This window comes from Salmo salar, unplaced genomic scaffold (genome assembly GCF_905237065.1).
Source record: "Salmo salar unplaced genomic scaffold, Ssal_v3.1, whole genome shotgun sequence".
Taxonomy (NCBI): domain Eukaryota; kingdom Metazoa; phylum Chordata; class Actinopteri; order Salmoniformes; family Salmonidae; genus Salmo; species Salmo salar.
Genome location: NW_025549562.1, coordinates 27,208 through 49,302, shown reverse-complemented (window position 1 = coordinate 49,302; position 22,095 = coordinate 27,208). Strand labels below are relative to the sequence as shown.

The 22,095-nt window shown below is 45.3% G+C and overlaps 1 protein-coding gene and 1 pseudogene across 1 annotated transcript; both read right to left on the bottom strand.

Moving 5' to 3' along the window:
- Positions 1 to 228: 228 nt before the first annotated feature.
- Positions 229 to 12,915, bottom strand: LOC106566300 (E3 ubiquitin-protein ligase UBR4-like; annotated as a pseudogene).
- Positions 12,916 to 12,921: 6 nt separating this feature from the next.
- On the bottom strand, positions 12,922 to 20,254 carry LOC123738351 (E3 ubiquitin-protein ligase UBR4). Its single transcript, XM_045713414.1, has 5 exons — positions 20,118 to 20,254; positions 18,992 to 19,095; positions 15,300 to 15,429; positions 13,354 to 13,493; positions 12,922 to 13,104 (listed from the first exon to the last, which is right to left on the bottom strand). Exons 2-5 carry the CDS (start codon positions 19,025 to 19,027, stop codon positions 12,985 to 12,987), a joined length of 426 nt encoding a protein of 141 aa, XP_045569370.1. The 5' UTR covers positions 19,028 to 19,095; positions 20,118 to 20,254; the 3' UTR covers positions 12,922 to 12,984.
- Positions 20,255 to 22,095: the final 1,841 nt, after the last annotated feature.

Below are 22,095 nucleotides of genomic sequence, written 5' to 3'. Positions count from 1 at the left end.
ACTCATTGGCACCTTTTCCTTTACCAGAAAGCCTTCTGGGAATCGTCGGCAGGATGTTGTCGAATAAATGATTGTGTGGGAGATCTAAAACAAAAAGAGAGAGACTGCCAGTGTAGCGTTAGAGAGATAATCAGAGAGAGACTGCCAGTGTAGCGTTAGAGAGATAATCAGAGAGAGACTGCCAGTGTAGCGTTAGAGAGAGAGAGAGAAGCGTGTCAAATACAAAGGAAGGATGTAGGCCTCTTTAATGGTTTATTTGGACAGTACAGTAAATTGTGACATGTTTCTGAGAAGGGCGAACCAATCACAAATCAGGATCATGGGGAGGGAGGGCTCAGGAAGTTTAAACTTTTCTCTTGATTGGGTCACTGAGAAGAGAACCCCACCCTGCACAACATGTCTATTCCCCTTCCACCCAGTAAAACATACATGTCTATTCCCCTTCCACCCAGTAAAACATACATGTCTATTCCCCTTCCACCCAGTAAAACATACATGTCTATTCCAGTCAAGACCTAAGCTGGTCCTTCCAGCTCTACCATTAACACAGACGTATCACCCAGGCTCGTCAGGAGAACAGAGTCAGTCATCTTAGTTCACCACCTGACTCAGCGAAGCCTCCATCCTGCCTCCGTTTTGAAAAGACCAATAACAACACGTCTTAATACGCTGTGATCAACAACAAACTGTTTTGTTTGGAAAGCTACTTGAAGATTACACCTTAAGACATGAGGTGTGTATTGAATGTTTACAGCAACATGGTCATAAACACACCAACAGACTCCTCACTCAGACCACACGTGTAAGATCTGCTTTTAATGATGCAGAGAGGGACAACACCCTGGTTGTCCCATGGAGGTGCCGTTAGCAGGACCAACGTGTCGGACATCAGGGCACAGAGTTCAACAGGTCTTGCAGGAAGAGGTCTGGAATGTCAGAGAGGAGTCCTGAAAACAGATTAAACAGAGTTAGATGAAATGATTCAATCTCACACATTGAGCTGTACACATCAGTCTGGCAACACTGGCCTACGACATTCAGGAACTCAGAGAAGGATTCAGCAGGCATGAGTTCTTCCTGATAGGCCTTGAGTATGCACTCCGAGGCCTCGTACAAGAGCATGTCATTGTGCCTCATGTACTCCGCCAGCGAGAAGGACCAGCCTCCCTCTGTGTTGCTGGTGGACACTTTCTATAGGAAGGGGGTAGACGTGGATGAGTGAACTGAACACGGCAGAAACAGTTCACGACCCATGTTGTACAGCTTAATTGTTTTATTCCACCTTTATTTAACCAGGTAGGCCAGTTGAGAACAAGTTCTCATTTACAACTGCGACCCGGTCAAGATAAAGCAAAGCAGTGCGACACAAAACAACAAAGCATATACACAAATGTACAAAAGAATTTGACACAAGGGTTGTGTTACAGCAGGTATTTTTGTCTGCCAAATGTTTTGGGTTGTGTGACGTAAAAATAAGTCCCTCTTACCCTGAACATGTCATAGATTAGTTCCACAAGGCCCCAGAAGAGGAGTGGAGAGCGGTACACTACATACTCCTTGGACTGTTTATCTGGGAGTCTGGAGAGATGAGGAAGATTACAAATCATTCACACTGCAGCTAAATTATATATATTTTAAAATCAACAGGAATGTATTCTCACAGAACAATCTTACAATTTAGTCATGGGGGGGGTTCATGTCTCACAGGGATCACAACAACAAAAAAATACTAAAACGTGTGAACTTTTACAAGTTGTTATAAATGCGATTATGAAGACAGTTCTGGAACAGTATCTTACTAGTCGGCGGAGACCTTGCGTGCGTGTACGGTGACGAGGAGCCTGCGTAGGAAGGTGTGTTCCTCCAGCGTTCAGGAGACAGGATGTGCATGGCCAACACTGTGTAGTAGTGGGGACCGTCCACATCATAGCTGCTCTCCACCCACTTCTCACACGGCTGCTCCAAGAAACACTGCAGGTTCTTCTCCTCACGACTAGTAGCCCGAGTACTGAGAGAAGACACAAAGACACCAACGGGTCAAACAGAATGGAGAGTCCCACGCAAATTAACAAGATGTTCATTAATAATTCACAAGATAGTTATGAGGAGAGAGACAGAGAAAGAGACAGAGAGAGACAGAGAGAGAGACAGAGAGAGACAGAGAGAGAGACAGAGAGAGAGACAGAGAGAGAGACAGAGAGAGAGACAGAGAGAGAGAGAGAGAGAGAGACAGAGAGAGAGAGAGAGGAGTATGTCAGGTAACATCTCCATACGTGTTGAGAGCACGGTGTGGATGACGTAAGGGATGAGGTGGATGGTGCTCTCTCGTCCTCCCCCTCCCGTATCCACGCTGAAGGACTGCTCCGTGGAGAAACGCAGGAACAAGAGCTTGGTGTCGTGGATGTTCAGCTGGTAGGTGGGCTCTCTCTGTCCCGTACACTCCTGTAGATATGTGTTGTGTCTGGGGGAAAAAGAGAGAGCAAAAGGAGAGAGGAGATTAGTAATGAGGATGGATGTTCAGCTGGTAGGTGGGCTCTCTCTGTCCAGTACACTCCTGTAGATATGTGTTGTGTCTGGGGGGAAAAAGAGAGAGCAAAAGGAGAGAGGAGATTAGTAATGAGGATGGATGTTCAGCTGGTAGGTGGGCTCTCTCTGTCCAGTACACTCCTGTAGATATGTGTTGTGTCTGGGGGAAAAGAGAGAGCAAAAGGAGAGAGGAGATTAGTAATGAGGATGGATGTTCAGCTGGTAGGTGGGCTCTCCTGCAGATGTGTGTTTCTTGGAGATCGAGAGGAGAGATGTTTGACAGGAAATAGTTTGGGAACGGTTTGTGTGTACTAGATCTGATTAAGTTGATTGCATTTTCAAGAGATGAAATTAAATTCTTCATTTCATAACACTGTTTTTTGGCAATATATCATCTCATTAAGTTAATTAGAGAACATCTTTTAATTGCTAATGTTCTGGAAAAGTGAGATGCAACTGGTCCAACAACAGAGGATTTGAATTGTTCGGCGATGCCCTACTGAACATGATGAACCTGCTGTGTGTCATTACCTGGCCAGGCATGTGGCGAAGGCTGATTCTGGGACGTGAGGCCCCCAGACAGTCCATTACACTTGGTGTTGGCGTTCTGCAACGCAGCACTCTCCCACTCCTCCCGCCCCCGAGCAAGCCTGACGGAGGAAGGATAAAGACACTATTGCTGAGCATGTTCCAAGCTTGACCAGCAGAGTAGAGACAGTCTAGGGCCTGATCCTCTTTCCTCAGGGAGGAGGAGGCCTGAATCCTCTTTCCTCAGGGAGGAGGAGGCCTGATCCTCTTTCCTCAGGGAGGAGGCGGCCTGATCCTGTTTCCTCAGGGAGGAGGAGGCCTGATCCTCTTTCCTCAGGGAGGAGGCGGCCTGACCCTCTTTCCTCAGGGAGGAGGCGGCCTGACCCTCTTTCCTCAGGGAGGAGGCGGCCTGACCCTCTTTCCTCAGGGAGGAGGCGGCCTGACCCTCTTTCCTCAGGGAGGAGGAGGCCTGACCCTCTTTCCTCAGGGAGGAGGAGGCCTGACCCTCTTTCCTCAGGGAGGAGGAGGCCTGATCCTCTTTCCTCAGGGAGGAGGAGGCCTGATCCTCTTTCCTCAGGGAGGAGGAGGCCTGCAGTGGGGTGACAGTCATAATGAACTATGTTAAAGTCGTACCCTGCCGCTGCATGCACCGTCCCTGCCCCTTGCGTACCGTCCCTGCCCCTTGCGTACCGTCCCTGCCCCTTGCGTACCGTCCCCTGCCCCTTGCGCATCGTCCCTGCCCCTTGCGTACCGTCCCTGCTGCTTGTGTGTGTGTACTAACCTGACATCTGCGAAGTGGCAGTCGTAGTGGACTATGTTGAAGTGCGTCACAGTGCTGTATCCCTGCTGCTTGCGGGGCTTGTTCTCAAAGTCCTCCAGGGCCACGTGCTTCGTAAAGGTGTAGATCCCCAGCACCTTGGTCGGCTGGGGAGAACACGAGGTGAGACATTACTCACAACATATTGAAATATAACTGACACACAGGAACAAAGGCTTACATTTGGAATAAAGTAACATTTTACATATGAAAAGCAAACAGTATAAGTCACCGCCACGAGCGGAACTTTACACACGTTTGACAATTTTAAGTTTTTAAAAGATGTAAAATTTGTATATTTAAGCAATAAGGCGTGAGGAAGTGTGTTATATGGCCAATATATCACAGCTAAAGCTGTTCTTATGCACGACGCAACAGAGCGAGCCTGGATACAGCCCTTAGCCATGGTATATTGGCCGTATACCACAAACCCCCGAGGTGCCTTATTGCTATTATAAACTGGTTACCAACGTAATTAGAACAGTACAAAACATGTTTTGTCATAACTGTGGTATACGGTCTGATATACCACGGCTGTCAGCCAATCAGCATCCTCTCAGAGTGAGGATGAGGAGCAGCAGTGGTCCAGCCGTCACAGGTTAACCTGTTGGGGATAGGGGGCAGTATTTGCACGGCCGGATAAAAAACGTACCCGATTTAATCTGGTTACTACTCCTGCCCAGTAACTAGAATATGCATATAATTGTTTGATTTGGATAGAAAACACCCTAAAGTTTCTAAAACTGTTTGAATGGTGTCTGTGAGTATAACAGAACTCATTTGGCAGGCCAAAACCTGAGAAGATTCCAAACAGGAAGCGCTCTCTCTGACTATTTCTTGGCCTTCTTGATCATCTCTAACCAAAACAGGGGATCTCTGGCATAACGTGACATTTTCTAACGCTCCCATAGGCTCTCAGAAGGCGCCAGAACGATGAATGGTGACTTTGCAGGCCATGGCTGAAAAACAGTAGCGCATTTGGATAGTGGTCGATCTGAGAACAATGAGACTGAGGCGCAGGCACGAGCCGACACCATGTTGTTATTTTTTGGTCTTTGAACGAAAACAGGGTTTTCCGGTCGGAATATTATCGCTTTTTTACGAGAAAAATAGCATAAAAATTGATTTTAAACAGCGTTTGACATGCTTCAAGTACGGTAATGGAATATTTTGACATTTTTTGTCACGAAACGCGTCGGGCGCGTCACCCTTCTTTACCCTTCGGATAGTGTCTTGAACGCACAAACAAAACGCCGCTATTTGGATATAACTATGGATTATTTGGAACCAAACCAACATTTGTTATTGAAGTAGAAGTCCTGGGAGTGCATTCTGACGAAGAACAGCAAAGGTAATCCAATTTTTCTAATAGTAATTCTGAGTTTGGTGAGTACCACACTTGGTGGGTGTCAAAATAGCTAGCCTGTGATGGCCGGGCTATCTACTCAGAATATTGCAAAATGTGCTTTCACCGAAAAGCTATTTCAAAATCGGACATAGCGATTGCATAAAGGAGTTCTGTATCTATAATTCTTAAAATAATTGTTATGTTTATCGTGAGTAATTTAGTAAATTCACCGGAAGTGTTCGGTGGGAATGCTAGTCACATGCTAGTCACATGCTAATGTAAAAAGCTGGTTTTTGATATAAATATGAACTTGATTGAACAAAACATGCATGTATTGTATAACATAATGTCCTATGAGTGTCATCTGATGAAGAACATCAAAGGTTAGTGCTGCATTTAGCTGTGGTTTTTGTGACATTATATGCTAGCTTGAAAAATGGGTGTCTGATTATTTCTGGCTGGGTACTCTGCTGACATAATCTAATGTTTTGCTTTCGTTGTAAAGCCTTTTTGAAATCGGACAGTGTGGTTAGATTAACGAGAGTCTTGTCTTTAAAATGGTGTAAAATAGTCATATGTTTGAGAAATTGAAGTAATAGCATTTCTAAGGTATTTGAATATCGCGCCACGGGATTCCACTGGCTGTTGAGTAGGTGGGACGCTTGATACAGTTATGGAACCTGTATCCCTCTCTACAGATACCGCAGGTCAGTCCTGGTAGAGTGTTGTTGTTATGTTACCTGGAACTTGTATCCCTCTCTACAGATACAGCAGGTCAGTCCTGGTAGAGTGTTGTTGTGTTACCTGGAACTTGTATCCCGCTCTACAGATGCAGCAGGTCAGTCCTGGTAGAGTGTTGTTGTGTGTTACCTGGAACTTGTATCCCTCTCTACAGATACAGAAGGTCATTCCTGGTAGAGTGTTGTTGTGTTACCTGTGTCATGACGTTGCCCTCTCTGGGAACAGGGAGCACAGTTGACTCCCCTCCCCTTGCACCATCCCCCTACCTACCTCTCCCTACCCAGGCCCTGTGAAAACAGTTGTAAAATTCTAAAGGAGAATGTCCTGCCGCTTGGCCCAGTTGAGACACAGAGGGGTTTCATTGAGAGACCAAGGAAATTCTTCCAAAACACAGAATTGGGGAACCGAACGACATTTATGTTCTGGAGAAGGTATAAAAGATCGGTGAAGAATCCAGCTACGAACTGGTCCACTTGGTACAATTTTGTGATACTCAGAAGAAACAATATAGCCATATTACCATAATACTGTTTATATAATAGCCTCAGCTATGGGACTTGCATCTAAATGATTGTATAAAATGTATTAATAAGGATAAAGCTATTTGGAATACGTTGAGATGCTATGTACTGATGTTAATGTGATAGAATGTATTTCTGTTCAAAGCTTAAATCAGTCATCGGCACGCCCCCCAGGGACACAAACAGGACCAGGCGTCATGTGACAAGCCTGTTCTATGTTCACGTATAAAACCCCCACCCTGATTTTCTTTCATCAGACCAGCTTACCTCAGAAGAGAGAGCCAAGGTCTGACCATCCAATTCCTCTACTGAAAGTTAACTATACCACGTAGTTAAACTTTTAGACTATCGAGACCGACAGAATAATAACAAGTATTTGATATTAATTAATAGTCTGCAGATAGAAATTATATCATTGAACGCGAAGACCGACGAAACATCCATTCTATAACGACATTAATGAATGTCGCTTTGAAAGATCCATTCTAACCGAGAGAGAGAGAGAGAGAACAGGACAAAAACTCTCCAACAAGGATCCCGACGACACACTGAGCGTAAATATATATTGATTGCAATTGTTCCCAAATGAGTGAGCGTTCATGTGCAAAGAATTGTTAATATTTATCAACTCTGTAGTGTCTTCTCAGCTGCCCTTTATGACCCTTTGTTTAACAGGCCGCCATGCCTGTTTAGCCCACTAGGGCACATTCCTCTACCATTTCTTTGTAACGATAACTACTGTTTGTATGCTTTCTGTGAATTACTTAGTTTAGTAAATAAATGATTTTAAGACAATTGATGTATGGATGACTTTAGTAAAGGCTGGATTCGTGCAGATACAACAATTTACGACGTTTGGAATGAGACTGGACGCGAGGTAAAATACACCATTTAAACCAGAAGATAACCGGCCTATACTATAATTTAATATAATATATAATGTTATAATATAGGAAAGTTATATTAGGAAAATTATAACTTTGTAATCTGAATATTTTCCTTGGTGCCCCGATCTCCTAGTTAATTACAATTAAACGATTAATCAGTTTAATCGCGTGATAATAATTACAGGGAGTTATTTGATAAACATGTCTTCAAGTTAATGGTGCCCAAAGACACGACACAGGTAAGCTACACACCCTTTGCCAGGTCCCAGTTTAGGGGAGCCTTCTCCATCCTTGGTGCGGGCGGCGATGTCTCGGACCCTGAGGGCGGCCCAGAGGGTCCTTCTCCTTGCCCTTGTCAGCCAGGGCCGTGGGACACAGGTTCAGGATGTTCAGCAGACACCACGCTCCCAGCAGCTGGAAGTTCTGGTAGTGCTGGAGGACACATTTCACAACAATGTTTGAATCATTTAGCAGGCACTCCTCTCCAGAGACTTCACAATCAGTGAATTTAACTACCCTAAACAACCACATACACTACATGGCCGAAACTATGTGGACACCTGCTTTCATTTCATGTAACTCCTGATCTTGTGATGACGTTGCTTCCAGAGGCAGTTTGGAATTCGGTAGTGAGTGTTGCAAACAGACAATTTTTTTTACGTGCTTCAGCATTCAGCGGTCCCGTTCTGTGAGCTTGTGTGGCCTACCACTTTGCGGCTAAGCCGTTGTTGCTCCTAGACGTTTCTACTTCACAATAACAGCACTTACAGTTGACCGGAGCAGCTCTAGCAGGGCAGAAATTTGACCGACTGACTTGTTGGAAAGGTGGCATTCTATGATGGTGCCACGTTGAAAGTCACTGAGCCATTCTATTGCCAGTGTTTGTTTATGGAGATTGCATGGCTGTGTGCTCAATTCTATACACCTGTCAGCAACGGGTGTGGCTAAAATAGCCAAATTCACTAATTTGAAGGACTGTCACCATACTTTTGGCCATGTAGCATATTTCTATGCTTTATAATACTTTTAAATGACATGTCCGTTTTTGGCGGGAAATACCAGGTTACCCGGGAGAAAAGTGATTTATTCACCCATCAGCCTGTATCCAGCTACACAGGTGAGGACAGGTATCCAGCTACACAGGTGAGGACAGGTATCCAGCTACACAGGTGAGGACAGGTATCCAGCTACACAGGTGAGGACAGGTATCCAGCTACACAGGTGAGGACAGGTATCCAGCTACACAGGTGAGGACAGGTATCCAGCTACACAGGTGAGGACAGCGTTGATTCACTAGTCACCTCTCCTCCAGCTCTGCGGGAGCTGCTGATGGCCTGGCTGATCAATTCATAGATGTCCAGCTGAAAACACAGAGAGAGGACAGAGAGAGCGAGGACAGAGAGAGCGAGAGCGAGGACAGAGAGAGCGAGAGCGAGGACAGAGAGAGAGAGAGAGCGCGAGGACAGAGAGAGAGAGAGAGAGAGCGCGAGGACAGAGAGAGAGAGAGCGCGAGGACAGAGAGAGAGAGAGAGCGAGGACAGAGAGAGAGAGAGAGCGAGGACAGAGAGAGAGAGAGAGCGAGGACAGAGAGAGAGAGAGAGCGAGGACAGAGAGAGAGAGAGAGAGCGAGGACAGAGAGAGAGAGAGAGAGCGAGGACAGAGAGAGAGAGAGAGGAGACAGAGAGCGAGGAGAGAGAGAGAGCGCGAGGACAGAGAGAGAGAGAGAGCGAGGACAGAGAGAGAGAGAGAGCGAGGACAGAGAGAGAGAGAGAGCGAGGACAGAGAGAGAGAGAGAGCGAGGACAGAGAGAGAGAGAGCGAGGACAGAGAGAGAGAGAGAGCGAGGACAGAGAGAGAGAGAGAGCGAGGACAGAGAGAGAGAGAGAGCGAGGACAGAGAGAGAGAGAGAGCGAGGACAGAGAGAGAGAGAGAGCGAGGACAGAGAGAGAGAGAGAGAGCGAGGACAGAGAGAGAGAGAGAGAGCGAGGACAGAGAGAGAGAGCGACGAGAGAGAGAGCGAGGACAGAGAGAGAGAGAGAGCGAGGACAGAGAGAGAGAGAGAGCGAGGACAGAGAGAGAGAGAGAGCGAGGACAGAGAGAGAGAGAGAGCGAGGACAGAGAGAGAGAGAGAGCGAGGACAGAGAGAGAGAGAGAGACGAGGACAGAGAGAGAGAGAGAGAGAGAGCGAGGACAGAGAGAGAGCGAGGACAGAGAGAGAGAGAGCGAGAGAGCGAGGACAGAGAGAGAGAGAGAGAGCGAGAGAGCGAGGACAGAGAGAGAGAGAGAGAGCGAGAGAGAGAGAGAGAGAGAGAGAGAGAGAGAGAGAGGACAGAGAGAGAGAGAGAGAGAGAGAGGACAGAGAGAGAGAGCGAGGACAGAGAGAGAGAGCGAGGACAGAGAGAGAGAGAGAGCGAGGACAGAGAGAGAGAGAGCGAGGACAGAGAGAGAGAGAGAGCGAGGACAGAGAGAGAGAGAGAGAGAGAGAGCGAGGACAGAGAGAGCGAGGACAGAGAGAGAGAGAGAGCGAGGACAGAGAGAGAGAGAGCGAGGACAGAGAGAGAGAGAGAGAGAGCGAGAGAGAGCGAGAGCGAGAGCGAGAGAGAGAGAGAGCGAGAGAGAGAGAGAGCGAGGACAGAGAGAGAGAGAGAGAGCGAGGACAGAGAGCGAGGACAGAGAGAGAGAGAGCGAGGACAGAGAGAGAGAGAGCGAGGACAGAGAGAGAGAGAGCGAGAGATCGAGGACAGAGAGAGAGAGAGAGAGAGAGAGAGCGAGGACAGAGAGAGAGAGAGAGAGAGAGCGAGGACAGAGAGAGAGAGAGAGCGAGAGCGAGGACAGAGAGAGAGAGCGAGGACAGAGAGAGAGAGCGAGGACAGAGAGAGCGAGGACAGAGAGAGAGAGAGCGAGGACAGAGAGAGAGAGAGCGAGGACAGAGAGAGAGAGAGAGAGCGAGGACAGAGAGAGAGAGAGAGAGAGAGCGAGGACAGAGAGAGAGAGAGAGAGAGAGCGAGGACAGAGAGAGAGAGAGAGAGCGAGGACAGAGAGAGAGAGAGAAGCGAGGACAGAGAGAGAGAGCGAGACAGAGAGAGAGAGAGCGAGGACAGAGCGAGGACAGAGCGAGGACAGAGAGAGAGAGAGAGAGCGAGGACAGAGAGAGAGAGAGAGAGAGCGAGGACAGAGAGAGAGAGAGAGAGAGAGCGAGGACAGAGAGAGAGAGAGAGAGAGAGCGAGGACAGAGAGAGAGAGAGAGAGCGAGGACAGAGAGAGAGAGAGAGAGAGCGAGGACAGAGAGAGAGAGAGAGAGAGCGAGGACAGAGAGAGAGAGAGAGAGAGAGCGAGGACAGAGAGAGAGAGAGAGAGAGAGCGAGGACAGAGAGAGAGAGAGAGAGAGAGCGAGGACAGAGAGAGAGAGAGCGAGCAAGGACAGAGAGAGAGAGAGCGAGCAAGGACAGAGAGAGCGAGCAAGGACAGAGAGAGCGAGCAAGGACAGAGAGAGCGAGCAAGGACAGAGAGAGCGAGCAAGGACAGAGAGAGCGAGCAAGGACAGAGAGAGCGAGCAAGGACAGAGAGAGCGAGCAAGGACAGAGAGAGCGAGATCAAATGTAAGTAACTTAAAATCAGCCAAAACGCACCCGTTAATAGAATGTGTTTTGATAACTTCTAATTGTAAAAGATTAGCTGGAAGGGGTGAACTGATGTCATTCTTCACTAACTGATCAGAGTACTGAGTCATATCAGTCTGCTAGAGTACTACAGAGTCATATCAGTCTGCTACAGAGTACTACAGAGTCATATCAGTCTGCTAGAGTACTACAGAGTCAAATCAGTCTGCTACAGAGTCATATCAGTCGGATACAGAGTACTACAGTCATATCAGTCTGCTACAGAGTCATATCAGTCTGCTAGAGTACTACAGAGTCATATCAGTCTGCTAGAGTACTACAGAGTCATATCAGTCTGCTACAGAGTCATATCAGTCTGCTACAGAGTCATATCAGTCTGCTAGAGTACTACAGAGTCATATCAGTCTGCTACAGAGTCAAATCAGTCTGCTACAGAGTCAAATCAGTCTGCTAGAGTACTACAGAGTCATATCAGTCTACTACAGAGTCATATCAGTCTACTACAGAGTCATATCAGTCTGCTAGAGTACTACAGAGTCATATCAGTCTGCTACAGAGTACTACAGAGTCATATCAGTCTGCTAGAGTACTACAGAGTCAAATCAGTCTGCTACAGAGTCATATCAGTCGGATACAGAGTACTACAGTCATATCAGTCTGCTACAGAGTCATATCAGTCTGCTAGAGTACTACAGAGTCATATCAGTCTGCTAATCAGAGACTACAGAGTCATATCAGTCTGCTAGAGTACTACAGAGTCAAATCAGTCTGCTACAGAGTCTTCAGTCTGTAGAGTACTACAGAGTCATATCAGTCTACTACAGAGTCATATCAGTCTACTACAGAGTCATATCAGTCTGCTAGAGTACTACAGAGTCATATCAGTCTGCTAGAGTACTACAGAGTCATATCAGTCTGCTAGAGTACTACAGAGTCATATCAGTCTGCTACAGAGTCATATCAGTCTGCTAGAGTACTACATACACAATTGGTGCACCCTAGCAACTAGGTATAATATTGGTGGTAATTACACATTTCTGTACGATGGTAGCAGCATCCTTTTCATAGTCCTCCTCTTTGGAGCCAGTGGAGGCTGTGCGGAGCTGCAGGCCACTGCCCACCTGCAGGACGGCCATGAACGTGGCAACACTGACACCTGGAGGAGAGGAGGAGTAAACCTACAGTTAACTCCAAGATTAGAGGCAGAGGCAACAGGGGAACTTTCAGCCAAAATAAAACATATTTAAACTAAAAGAATCATTGTATAAAATCATGGGTAAGCTTCGTCAGAAGAACATTGTTTTTCCGCTTGAAAAGTTGACTTTTGACAAAAAACAAACAAAAAAAGGGGACAGTACACTACTGTATGTGGCCAAACTAGGAGTGGAACCTACAACTGAACACAGAACGTACCGGTGTAGAGGCAGCTGAGTGCCAGGACAGTCACATCCAGCAGTCTCCCAGGGGTCAGGGGCTCCAGGACGGGCAGGGACAAGGTGTCCAGGGCCATGGTTACATCGAATACCAGGGAGTGGAACCTGAAGGGAAGAGAATAACACTGGGTAGTGGGTGTCAAATACTGATGATAAATGAGTGTGACCGAGCACGTCACAAAATTCACCTATGACCAGTGTAGGTACCAACTCAGGAGCATGATTACATCAACAAATTTACTGCAATTTTGACTAGAAGAGACAATTGACTCAAATGGGGAAAATATTCTATCACAACAACAATTCACTATGCTCCTACAGAGAGGAAAGAAATCCTTGAGTAGTGTTGTACTCGAGTCCAGAAGTCCAGTGATTAGGGATTTAACTACAATACAATCCTGTGAAGACCAGAGAAATCTGGGTCACACACACACACACACACACTCAAACCCACCCATTGCGGACGGCGGTTGCGTCTCCGACGGTGGCGGGCATGATGAAGGAAAGAGTTGGCTGAGACGGCGTCCTGAAACCGGTTGATATAGCGCAGGAAGTAAGGGAGGTTCAGGCAGACACGCAGCGATTTCTCTGACCCGCCCAGTTCCTGGAGACTGGCCACGTTCTGGGACGCGTTTTCATTTTGGCCTGGAAGGTCTGGTCTGTCGTCTGGTCCTCAATCTCCACCTGAAGAGTAAAGATAAACAGAAATATCAGACCATGTGAACAGCAGCCTACAAAACAACAAATATTACACTCAGAGCCATTTTTGACAAATGATGGTTATAAAAAAGGTACAGAGTAAAATGTTGATATCAAGAAACACAGAGGGGGAAAAAAACTGTTAACTTTCCCAGCTAACAGGGTGGCCATGACTGGCTTTTACTTTTGGTGGCTAAAAAAGTTGTAGAAAATGTTTCAGGAGAAATGTTCTACCTGCGTGTGTCCTGAGGGGGAGGCCAGTACGGTGAGGTCAGGGTTGAACACCGAGGTCAGCTGATTGAAGAAGTTCATTCGCACTTCCTTGTGTCGCAGCTCAGGGTTGACTGGAGAAGGCACCTCCTTCTGGTCCTCCACTGTCAGGGCGGGAGAAACAGGCCCGTTAGGACAGGGCGGGAGAAACAGGCCCGTTAGGACAGGGCGGGAGAAACAGGCCCGTTAGGACAGGGCGGGAGAAACAGCTGTCTTGCCCTAACCCTGTTGAGTAGACAAGCACCATAGCTGTCTAACCAAACATTGTCACCCCAACATTTTAAATGTATTTATTTGACATAATCCAACAACATAGCCAGAATTAAATGACACTTCTACTGAGTCTATCTAACAATGTGATACAGTGAGTCAATTCCATTTAAATTCCAGTCAATTCAGGAAGTAAACCAAATTGAAAAGTATTAAAGAAAATGTGGAATTTCAGCAGCAGCGGCCTGTGCAGTTTCAGATGAGGGAGGACGATCCTTTTTTTTTTATGATCTTATTTCTATTACAGCATATTGGATGACTGTCATTCATATTCCATTCACTCAAGTTCAATGTAACAGCGATAGGTTTAGGCTACTAGACAATACTCAAATGTTCCCTGTACCCATCAAGCGGTTTCTACAACTTAGCCTATGAATGACAGTTTACAACGTAGGTGCACACAGGTCGAGAGAAAGACTTGTGACAGTGACACATTCAATAACGCCTTGCACATTCTTGCCTGCATCTAGCTGATTTAGGGTGTAATAAATTAGTCCAACAGTTGCAAACGAGAGTTTCTATTGGACAAATACAGGTATGTTTTATCCCTGTTTCGTTCTGTTTTACAAATGTTTTTCAACGGAATGAATAAACACCTGATCACACACAAACAGCTCACTTTAACAGCCACATAGAAACAGCTCGTTGTATTCCTTCTCGCATCTCCTCCTCTCACCTTTTCCCTTCGCTTGTGGACTTCAAATGCACAACACATTAGCTGTCTGTGACCAGGCGAGAAAAATAAAAAAACTTTACATGCCAAACCTTAATATCAAAACCGCAATCATGCAGTACAGTCAGTAAGCAGTTTAGCAGTTACACTGACGGGGCCCCGGTGGCACCAAATTAGTAAAACCAAAAGCTTACCTTGACTTCGTTAAGAGTTCTGGTGTTGGATAGTCATAGCCAGCTAGCTAACATAGCACCCCTCTGAGCCGGGTGTTTGAGTACGCTAAACAGGCTAGCTGCAATTGGTAGCTAAGTAATTGAAAACAATTGGCAAACTCTAGCTAACTCTCGCTCTTGCTCCTCCGTTTTTGAAGAAATGAATTTGTTCATAACTGTTCAACTATTGTCTTTCTCTCTCTTTGAGTCAACTACTCACCATATTTTAAACACTGCAGTTCTAGCTAGCTGTAGCGTATGCTTTCAGTACTAGATTAATTCTCTGATCCTTTGATTGGGCGGACAACATATCAGTTCATGCTGCAACAGCTCTGATAGACTGGAGGACGTCCTCCAGAAGTTGTCATAATTACTGTGTAAGTCTATGGAAGGGGGTGAGAACCATGAGCCTCCTAGGTTTTGTATTGAAGTCAATGTAGCCAGAGGAGGACGGAAGCTAGCTGTCCTCCGGCTACACCATGGTGCTACCCTACAGAGTGCTGCTGAGGCTACTGTAGACCTTTTTTGGAAAACAGTGTGTTTTTAACAAATTATTTGGTGACAAATATATTTTGAATAGTTTTATCTAAACACGATAACTTTTTAAATGTTTCACTATTTACATTTTTATTAAAATTCACCGAGGATGGTCCTCCTGTGAGGAGCCTCCGCTGAATTTCAGTGTACTTCCTGAATTGACTGGAATTGAAATGGAGTTGACCCCAAGCCTGGTGAGATGTAAGAAGAGAATTCACAGTCAGAAAGTGTCTTGACTGTCTGTGGCAGCTTGGCGGACTTCATCATGGCTGTGAAGGTGATGATCTTGGTTCTGTCTAGGCGGCTGCAGCCGGTACACAGCCCCTTTATTAACAGGATCAGGTGTTTCTGGAGACAGAAAAGAGAGGAGGAGAGGGGGAGGGGGGGGGGTGAGTAGAGTTCTGTTACGCCATTTATTCCACTGAGTCACTGACTACTCTATATTTATAGACACAGTCCAGTACTACTACTGCTGATACTTACTACTACTACTACTACTACTAACTGCTACAGATACTTACTACTACAGATACTTACTTACTACTACTACTACAGATACTTACTACTACTACTACAGATACTTACTACTACTACTACAGATACTTACTACTACTACAGATACTTACTACTACAGATACTTACTACTACCCCTACTACAGATACTTACTACTACCCCTACTACTACAGATACTTACTACTGCTACTTACTGTTGCTACTACTGATACTTACTACTGATACTTACACTACTACTACTGATGATACTTACTACTACTACTACTACTGATACTTACACTACTACTACTGATGATACTTACTACTACTACTACTACTACTACTACTGATACTACTACTACTACTGCTACTTACTACTACTGCTACTTACTACTGAAACTACTACTGCTACTTACTACTGATAATACTGCTACTAACTACTACTGATACTGCTGCTACGTAGTACAAGTACTATAATACATACTACCTCTTATAACTTCTACTAATTGTTATTTTGAAATTGTCTCTTTTCATTGTTATGGACTGATGCGTTCGCTTCCTCAACAATGCAGTACATCAGCATTTCACTGCACCTTGTATACCTGCTGTAAACTGTACTGTAATGTTGAGGAAGCTAAAACATCAGCATTTCACTGCACCTTGCATACCTGCTGTAAACTGTGTATGTGACAAATACAATTTGATGTTGAGAGGACGGTCTTCCTCGGGGACGTGACCAAGACAACATAGAAGATCAGGATTTGGGCAAGGGAATAGTTCAGTTTCAATTAAGATTCCTCTCTATATCTATGAATAATCAAGAAAAATCCCATCCCTGCTGTCTGTCTGTGGGATAACAGACTGGACATAATACACTTCAAAGTAGGTTTAGATAAACACAGTGGAGGATGTCTAGCCTGCCTGACCCCAGATCTGTTTGAGCTGGCTATGCCAACGCTGGCATGAGAATGATTAGAGGAGTTGGCAAGACAGCAAAAACAGATCTGGGATCAGGCTAGAGGACAGAGAGGATGGGTATAAGCCAGGACTCTCCAAACATGTTTTCCTGAAGGAGGTACCCTCCTGCAGGTATTCACTACAACCCTGTTTTCCTGAAGGAGGTACCCTCCTGCAGGTATTCACTACAACCCTGTTTTCCTGAAGGAGGTACCCTCCTGCAGGTATTCACTACAACCCTGTTTTCCTGAAGGAGGTACCCTCCTGCAGGTATTCACTACAACCCTGTTTTCCTGAAGGAGGTACCCTCCTGCAGGTATTCACTACAACCCTGTTTTCCTGAAGGAGGTACCCTCCTGCAGGTATTCACTACAACCCTGTTTTCCTGAAGGAGGTACCCTCCTGCAGGTATTCACTACAACCCTGTTTTCCTGAAGGAGGTACCCTCCTGCAGGTATTCACTACAACCCTGTTTTCCTGAAGAGGTACCCTCCTGTAGGTATTCACTACAACCCTGTTTTCCTGAAGGAGGTACCCTCCTGCAGGTATTCACTACAACCCTGTTTTCCTGAAGAGGAACCCTCCTGCAGGTATTCACTACAACCCTGTTTTCCTGAAGGAGGTACCCTCCTGCAGGTATTCACTACAACCCTGTTTTCCTGAAGAGGAACCCTCCTGCAGGTATTCACTACAACCCTGTTTTCCTGAAGGAGGTACCCTCCTGCAGGTATTCACTACAACCCTGTTTTCCTGAAGAGGAACCCTCCTGCAGGTATTCACTACAACCCTGTTTTCCTGAAGGAGGTACCCTCCTGTAGGTATTCACTACAACCCTGTTTTCCTGAAGGAGGTACCCTCCTGTAGGTATTCACTACAACCCTGTTTTCCTGAAGGAGGTACCCTCCTGCAGGTATTCACTACAACCCTGTTTTCCTGAAGGAGGTACCCTCCTGTAGGTATTCACTACAACCCTGTTTCCTGAAGGAGGTACCCTCCTGCAGGTATTCACTACAACCCTGTTTTCCTGAAGGAGGTACCCTCCTGTAGGTATTCACTACAACCCTGTTTCCTGAAGAGGTACCCTCCTGTAGGTATTCACTACAACCCTGTTTCCTGAAGGAGGTACCCTCCTGTAGGTATTCACTACAACCCTGTTTCCTGAAGGAGGTACCCTCCTGTAGGTATTCACTACAACCCTGTTTTCCTGAAGAGGTACCCTCCTGTAGGTATTCACTACAACCCTGTTTCCTGAAGGAGGTACCCTCCTGTAGGTATTCACTACAACCCTGTTTCCTGAAGAGGTACCCTCCTGTAGGTATTCACTACAACCCTGTTTTCCTGAAGGAGGTACCCTCCTGTAGGTATTCACTACAACCCTGTTTTCCTGAAGAGGTACCCTCCTGCAGGTATTCACTACAACCCTGTTTTCCTGAAGAGGAACCCTCCTGTAGGTATTCACTACAACCCTGTTTTCCTGAAGGAGGTACCCTCCTGTAGGTATTCACTACAACCCTGTTTTCCTGAAGGAGGTACCCTCCTGTAGGTATTCACTACAACCCTGTTTCCTGAAGAGGAACCCTCCTGCAGGTATTCACTACAACCCTGTTTTCCTGAAGAGGTACCCTCCTGTAGGTATTCACTACAACCCTGTTTCCTGAAGAGGAACCCTCCTGTAGGTATTCACTACAACCCTGTTTTCCTGAAGAGGTACCCTCCTGTAGGTATTCACTACAACCCTGTTTTCCTGAAGAGGTACCCTCCTGTAGGTATTCACTACAACCCTGTTTTCCTGAAGAGGTACCCTCCTGTAGGTATTCACTACAACCCTGTTTTCCTGAAGAGGAACCCTCCTGTAGGTATTCACTACAACCCTGTTTTCCTGAAGAGGAACCCTCCTGTAGGTATTCACTACAACCCTGTTTTCCTGAAGAGGAACCCTCCTGTAGGTATTCACTACAACCCTGTTTTCCTGAAGAGGAACCCTCCTGTAGGTATTCACTACAACCCTGTTTTCCTGAAGAGGTACCCTCCTGTAGGTATTCACTACAACCCCAGCTGTAACTAACCTGATTCAGTTTATCAAACAGCTAATTATTAGAATCAGGTGTGCTAGATTAAGGTTGGAGTGAAAACCTGGACGGTATCTCTCCAGGGACAGGGTTGGAGTGAAAACCTACAGGACGGTATCTCTCCAGGAAGAGGGTTGGAGTGAAAACCTACAGGACGGTATCTCTCCAGGAAGAGGGTTGGAGTGAAAACCTACAGGACGGTATCTCTCCAGGAAGAGGGTTGGAGTGAAAACCTACAGGACGGTATCTCTCCAGGAAGAGGGTTGGAGTGAACACCTACTGGACTGCATCTCACCAGGAACAGGGTTGGAGTGAAAACCTACAGGACGGTATCTCACCAGGAACAGGGTTGGAGAGCTCTGGCTGGTTTAAGCATTTCTACTTCTCTCACCTGTGAGACGGCGCATGCTTCGTCAGGGTTCTCCATACGCAGCAGTGAGAACTCAATCAATACTTTACAAGCTGCTGCTACTGACAGCAACTGGTTTCTGGGGACTAGAGGTGGAGAGAACAGAGGATGACTGATCAGATTTCATATGAATAGTCTTGTTAATAACATGTACACAACACTGCAATCTTGACATTTTTTATTAAAAAGTTGTATAGTGATGTACCTGAAGGCCATGCGAACATGAACAGCACAATCTACTGTAACTGGGTTAGCCGCAGAGAGAACATGAACGTAGCGTATCAATTGGAAGGCAGAAATACTGTAAACATGTTTCTATCAAATGACTTTATGCCTGTAAGTTAAGACTGGAATAAGAATGTGACAAATATGTGTAGTTTCTTCCTGGGGGGGGTTTCACACCAAATTGTGCCGTTTCCTCCCGTTGGATGACCAAAGAGAAAGTATTGTAAAAGATTGGGACACACAAGTGATGCTTCATTATAAAAATCATAGATGGATTTAACGTGAGCATTTTTTGTACAATAAACAAAATGACTTGCATGGACAGTGGATACGTGGTTATGTTTAGGAATTTTTGTTTGTTAGACATTTGGCGATGTGAAAGCAACCGGACCAAATGTAAAACCTACAACGTAATACACTTAACTCAGTTTTAAGTTATAGTTCCAATCAATGTGTGAAAACGCCTTGAGCCTTAGATATCTCAGACCTTGGAGCAACATAAGACAGGCAACGACAACAAGGTCTGAGGATGATGTCAGCTTGGGCCTGCCGCAGAGGCAGAGTTCTACCTTCAGACACATTAAATGATTAAAAATGGCAACACTAGGGCTGCTGAATCAAGTGCACCTACCAAGTGCACCTACCAAACAAATGAACAAAAAAAATAGGAATGCAAGGCTTCATCTTTTTTTTATAGAAATGTTTGGGGATCGACTAGGAATGCCTTGGAGATCGACCAGTCGATTGCCCGTTTGGTGACCACTGGTCTGGAGAGACTAGTCTCTTCTCACAAAACAAATTTACAAAGGAGTGGTTGCTAAAGTAGTTGAAATGGTAGACATAAAGGAACTAGTTAAATTAGTTAATGGATAGTTGAACATACTTTGTCCACAGACTGTGGTGATGTAATGAGCAGAGAGCGCCACGAACGACGAGTAGAACGGCTAATACTGTTTATCATGGTGTAGGATCTCAGATTCACTGCAATGACATGGGAAATTGAAGAGGGAAGGTCATTGCAAAATACACAATAAATGGCATTACAAAAGTACAGTTCAACTCACAGTCAAGAAAAGGCTATGTCGGCATGAAGAATAACACTGTGCAAAAGAATAGGTTGGTCCAGCAGCCGAAATAAATAGTCAAGCATAGATCCATAATATCCACAGGACTTTATTCACTCCTGAAATGTTGCTGTTGAGAAGGTTTTGTTTACATTTACATTTTAGTCATTTAGCAGACGCTCTTATCCAGAGCGACTTACAGTAGTGAGTGCATACATTTCATTTCATGCATTTTCTTTTTGTACTGGCCCCCCGTGGGAATCGAACCCACAACCCTGGCTTTGCACACACCATGCTGGCGTTGCAAACCAACTGAGCCACAGGGAAGATAAAAAATTACAAGTGAATGCTGTGGTTTAGAGTCCCCGGGAACACCAGCTCCAATGGTTTCACATATTTGGTTGTATGTTTTGTCGTCATTTGACAACAAAATGTTTTTATAGCTTCAAATTTAGACTGTCAGTTAATGCATCCAGAAATGAGTCTATACATTTGAGTGGTTATATTTCTCCAGCCCCCATCCCTGAGCTACTGTTGCCCATATTTGATCTATCCCATAGTCACAACACCTGACAAATCAAGGGCTTGATTGTTTGTTAACAACTAGTAGTCAAATCAGGTGTGCTATTGTTGGGATAGATCCAAATGTGTGTGTTCTGCCATTTCAGTTGATGAAGAAATCAAACCTATCACATTCATAGATGCAGCTCTGGATGCCAGGACTGACAGACAGTTCAACACAATGACATGATAAATGGGGCGGCAGGTAGCCTAGTGGTTGGATGCCAGGATTGACAGACAGTTCAACACAATGACATGATAAATGTTCTACAAATTGTGAAGCTATAACTTACAGTTCAGTGTACTCAAATGACAACACAAAAAGGTTGTGCTGCTACTCCATTGTATAGCTAGCTATACTTTGTTATAAATGGAGGTTTGATAGTTGCACTAGGCTCATTAGACTTGACACATAAGGCATTTAACAGTATAACCGATAAGCTTCAAGTATGAATGGGTGTGTCAACGACTGAAGTGACCATTGAACTGCAAGAAATATCCCAGATTGTAGCTAGCTGTTGACAGTCCTTTGGGCTAACGTTAACTACCTAACTCAGAACGGATCAAGGAGTGCAAAGTCAAGAAACGTTATAGTTAGCCCACATCGAACGACATATGAAACGATTATATCAACAGCTGTGTCAACTCGTGATGTTGACATATCTAAATACTAACTATCTAATCCATTCATGCCATCACATCAGCAACATCATGACGGCAAACAACTTGACCATCAAGTAAACAGAGAACCACGGGGTAAACTTTCGTTTCTTACAATACAAGAAATGTTAGTTAGTTCGTCAACTGTGGCTCGTTAAAGCCTAACATTACAGTAGTTCGCCAAAAAAAAACTACAATGTTTGGCTTTGTTTATTGTCATGCAAATACGACAAAACTCTTCCGAATTCAGTTATTATGGTTTAACAGCAATGTTTACTTCACCGTAAACTCTGTTAGGAATGCAAGGCTTCATCTTTTTTTTATAGAAATGTTTGGGGATCGACTAGGAATGCCTTGAAGCAAATTCACACTAGGTATATTACTGTAGGTAGCATGCTATGCTAATGCTAGCGCAATACAACTGAGCTGAGTTAAGTTAGCATGGTTGCTAGCTGTTATATCGAGCTCTTTCTCGTCAACAGAGCGCTGCATTTCACAGACGGACACGTTGTTTATGGATTCTATAAGCGGAGGTAGCTCTTTCGTTTCAAAAGTTGTGTAGGAAGCTGATAACAG

Excerpts from the sequence above, each read along its gene's own strand:
- LOC123738351 (XM_045713414.1), bottom strand. The coding sequence starts at position 19,027 with ATGGAGAACCCTGACGAAGCATGCGCCGTCTCACAG. Across the intron at positions 15,430-18,991 it reads AAGCATGCGCCGTCTCACAG|AAACACCTGATCCTGTTAAT; the intron begins GTGAGAGAAGTA and ends TTCTGTCTCCAG. Across the intron at positions 13,494-15,299 it reads AGTCAAGACACTTTCTGACT|TGGAGGACCAGAAGGAGGTG; the intron begins GTGAATTCTCTT and ends CCGCCCTGACAG.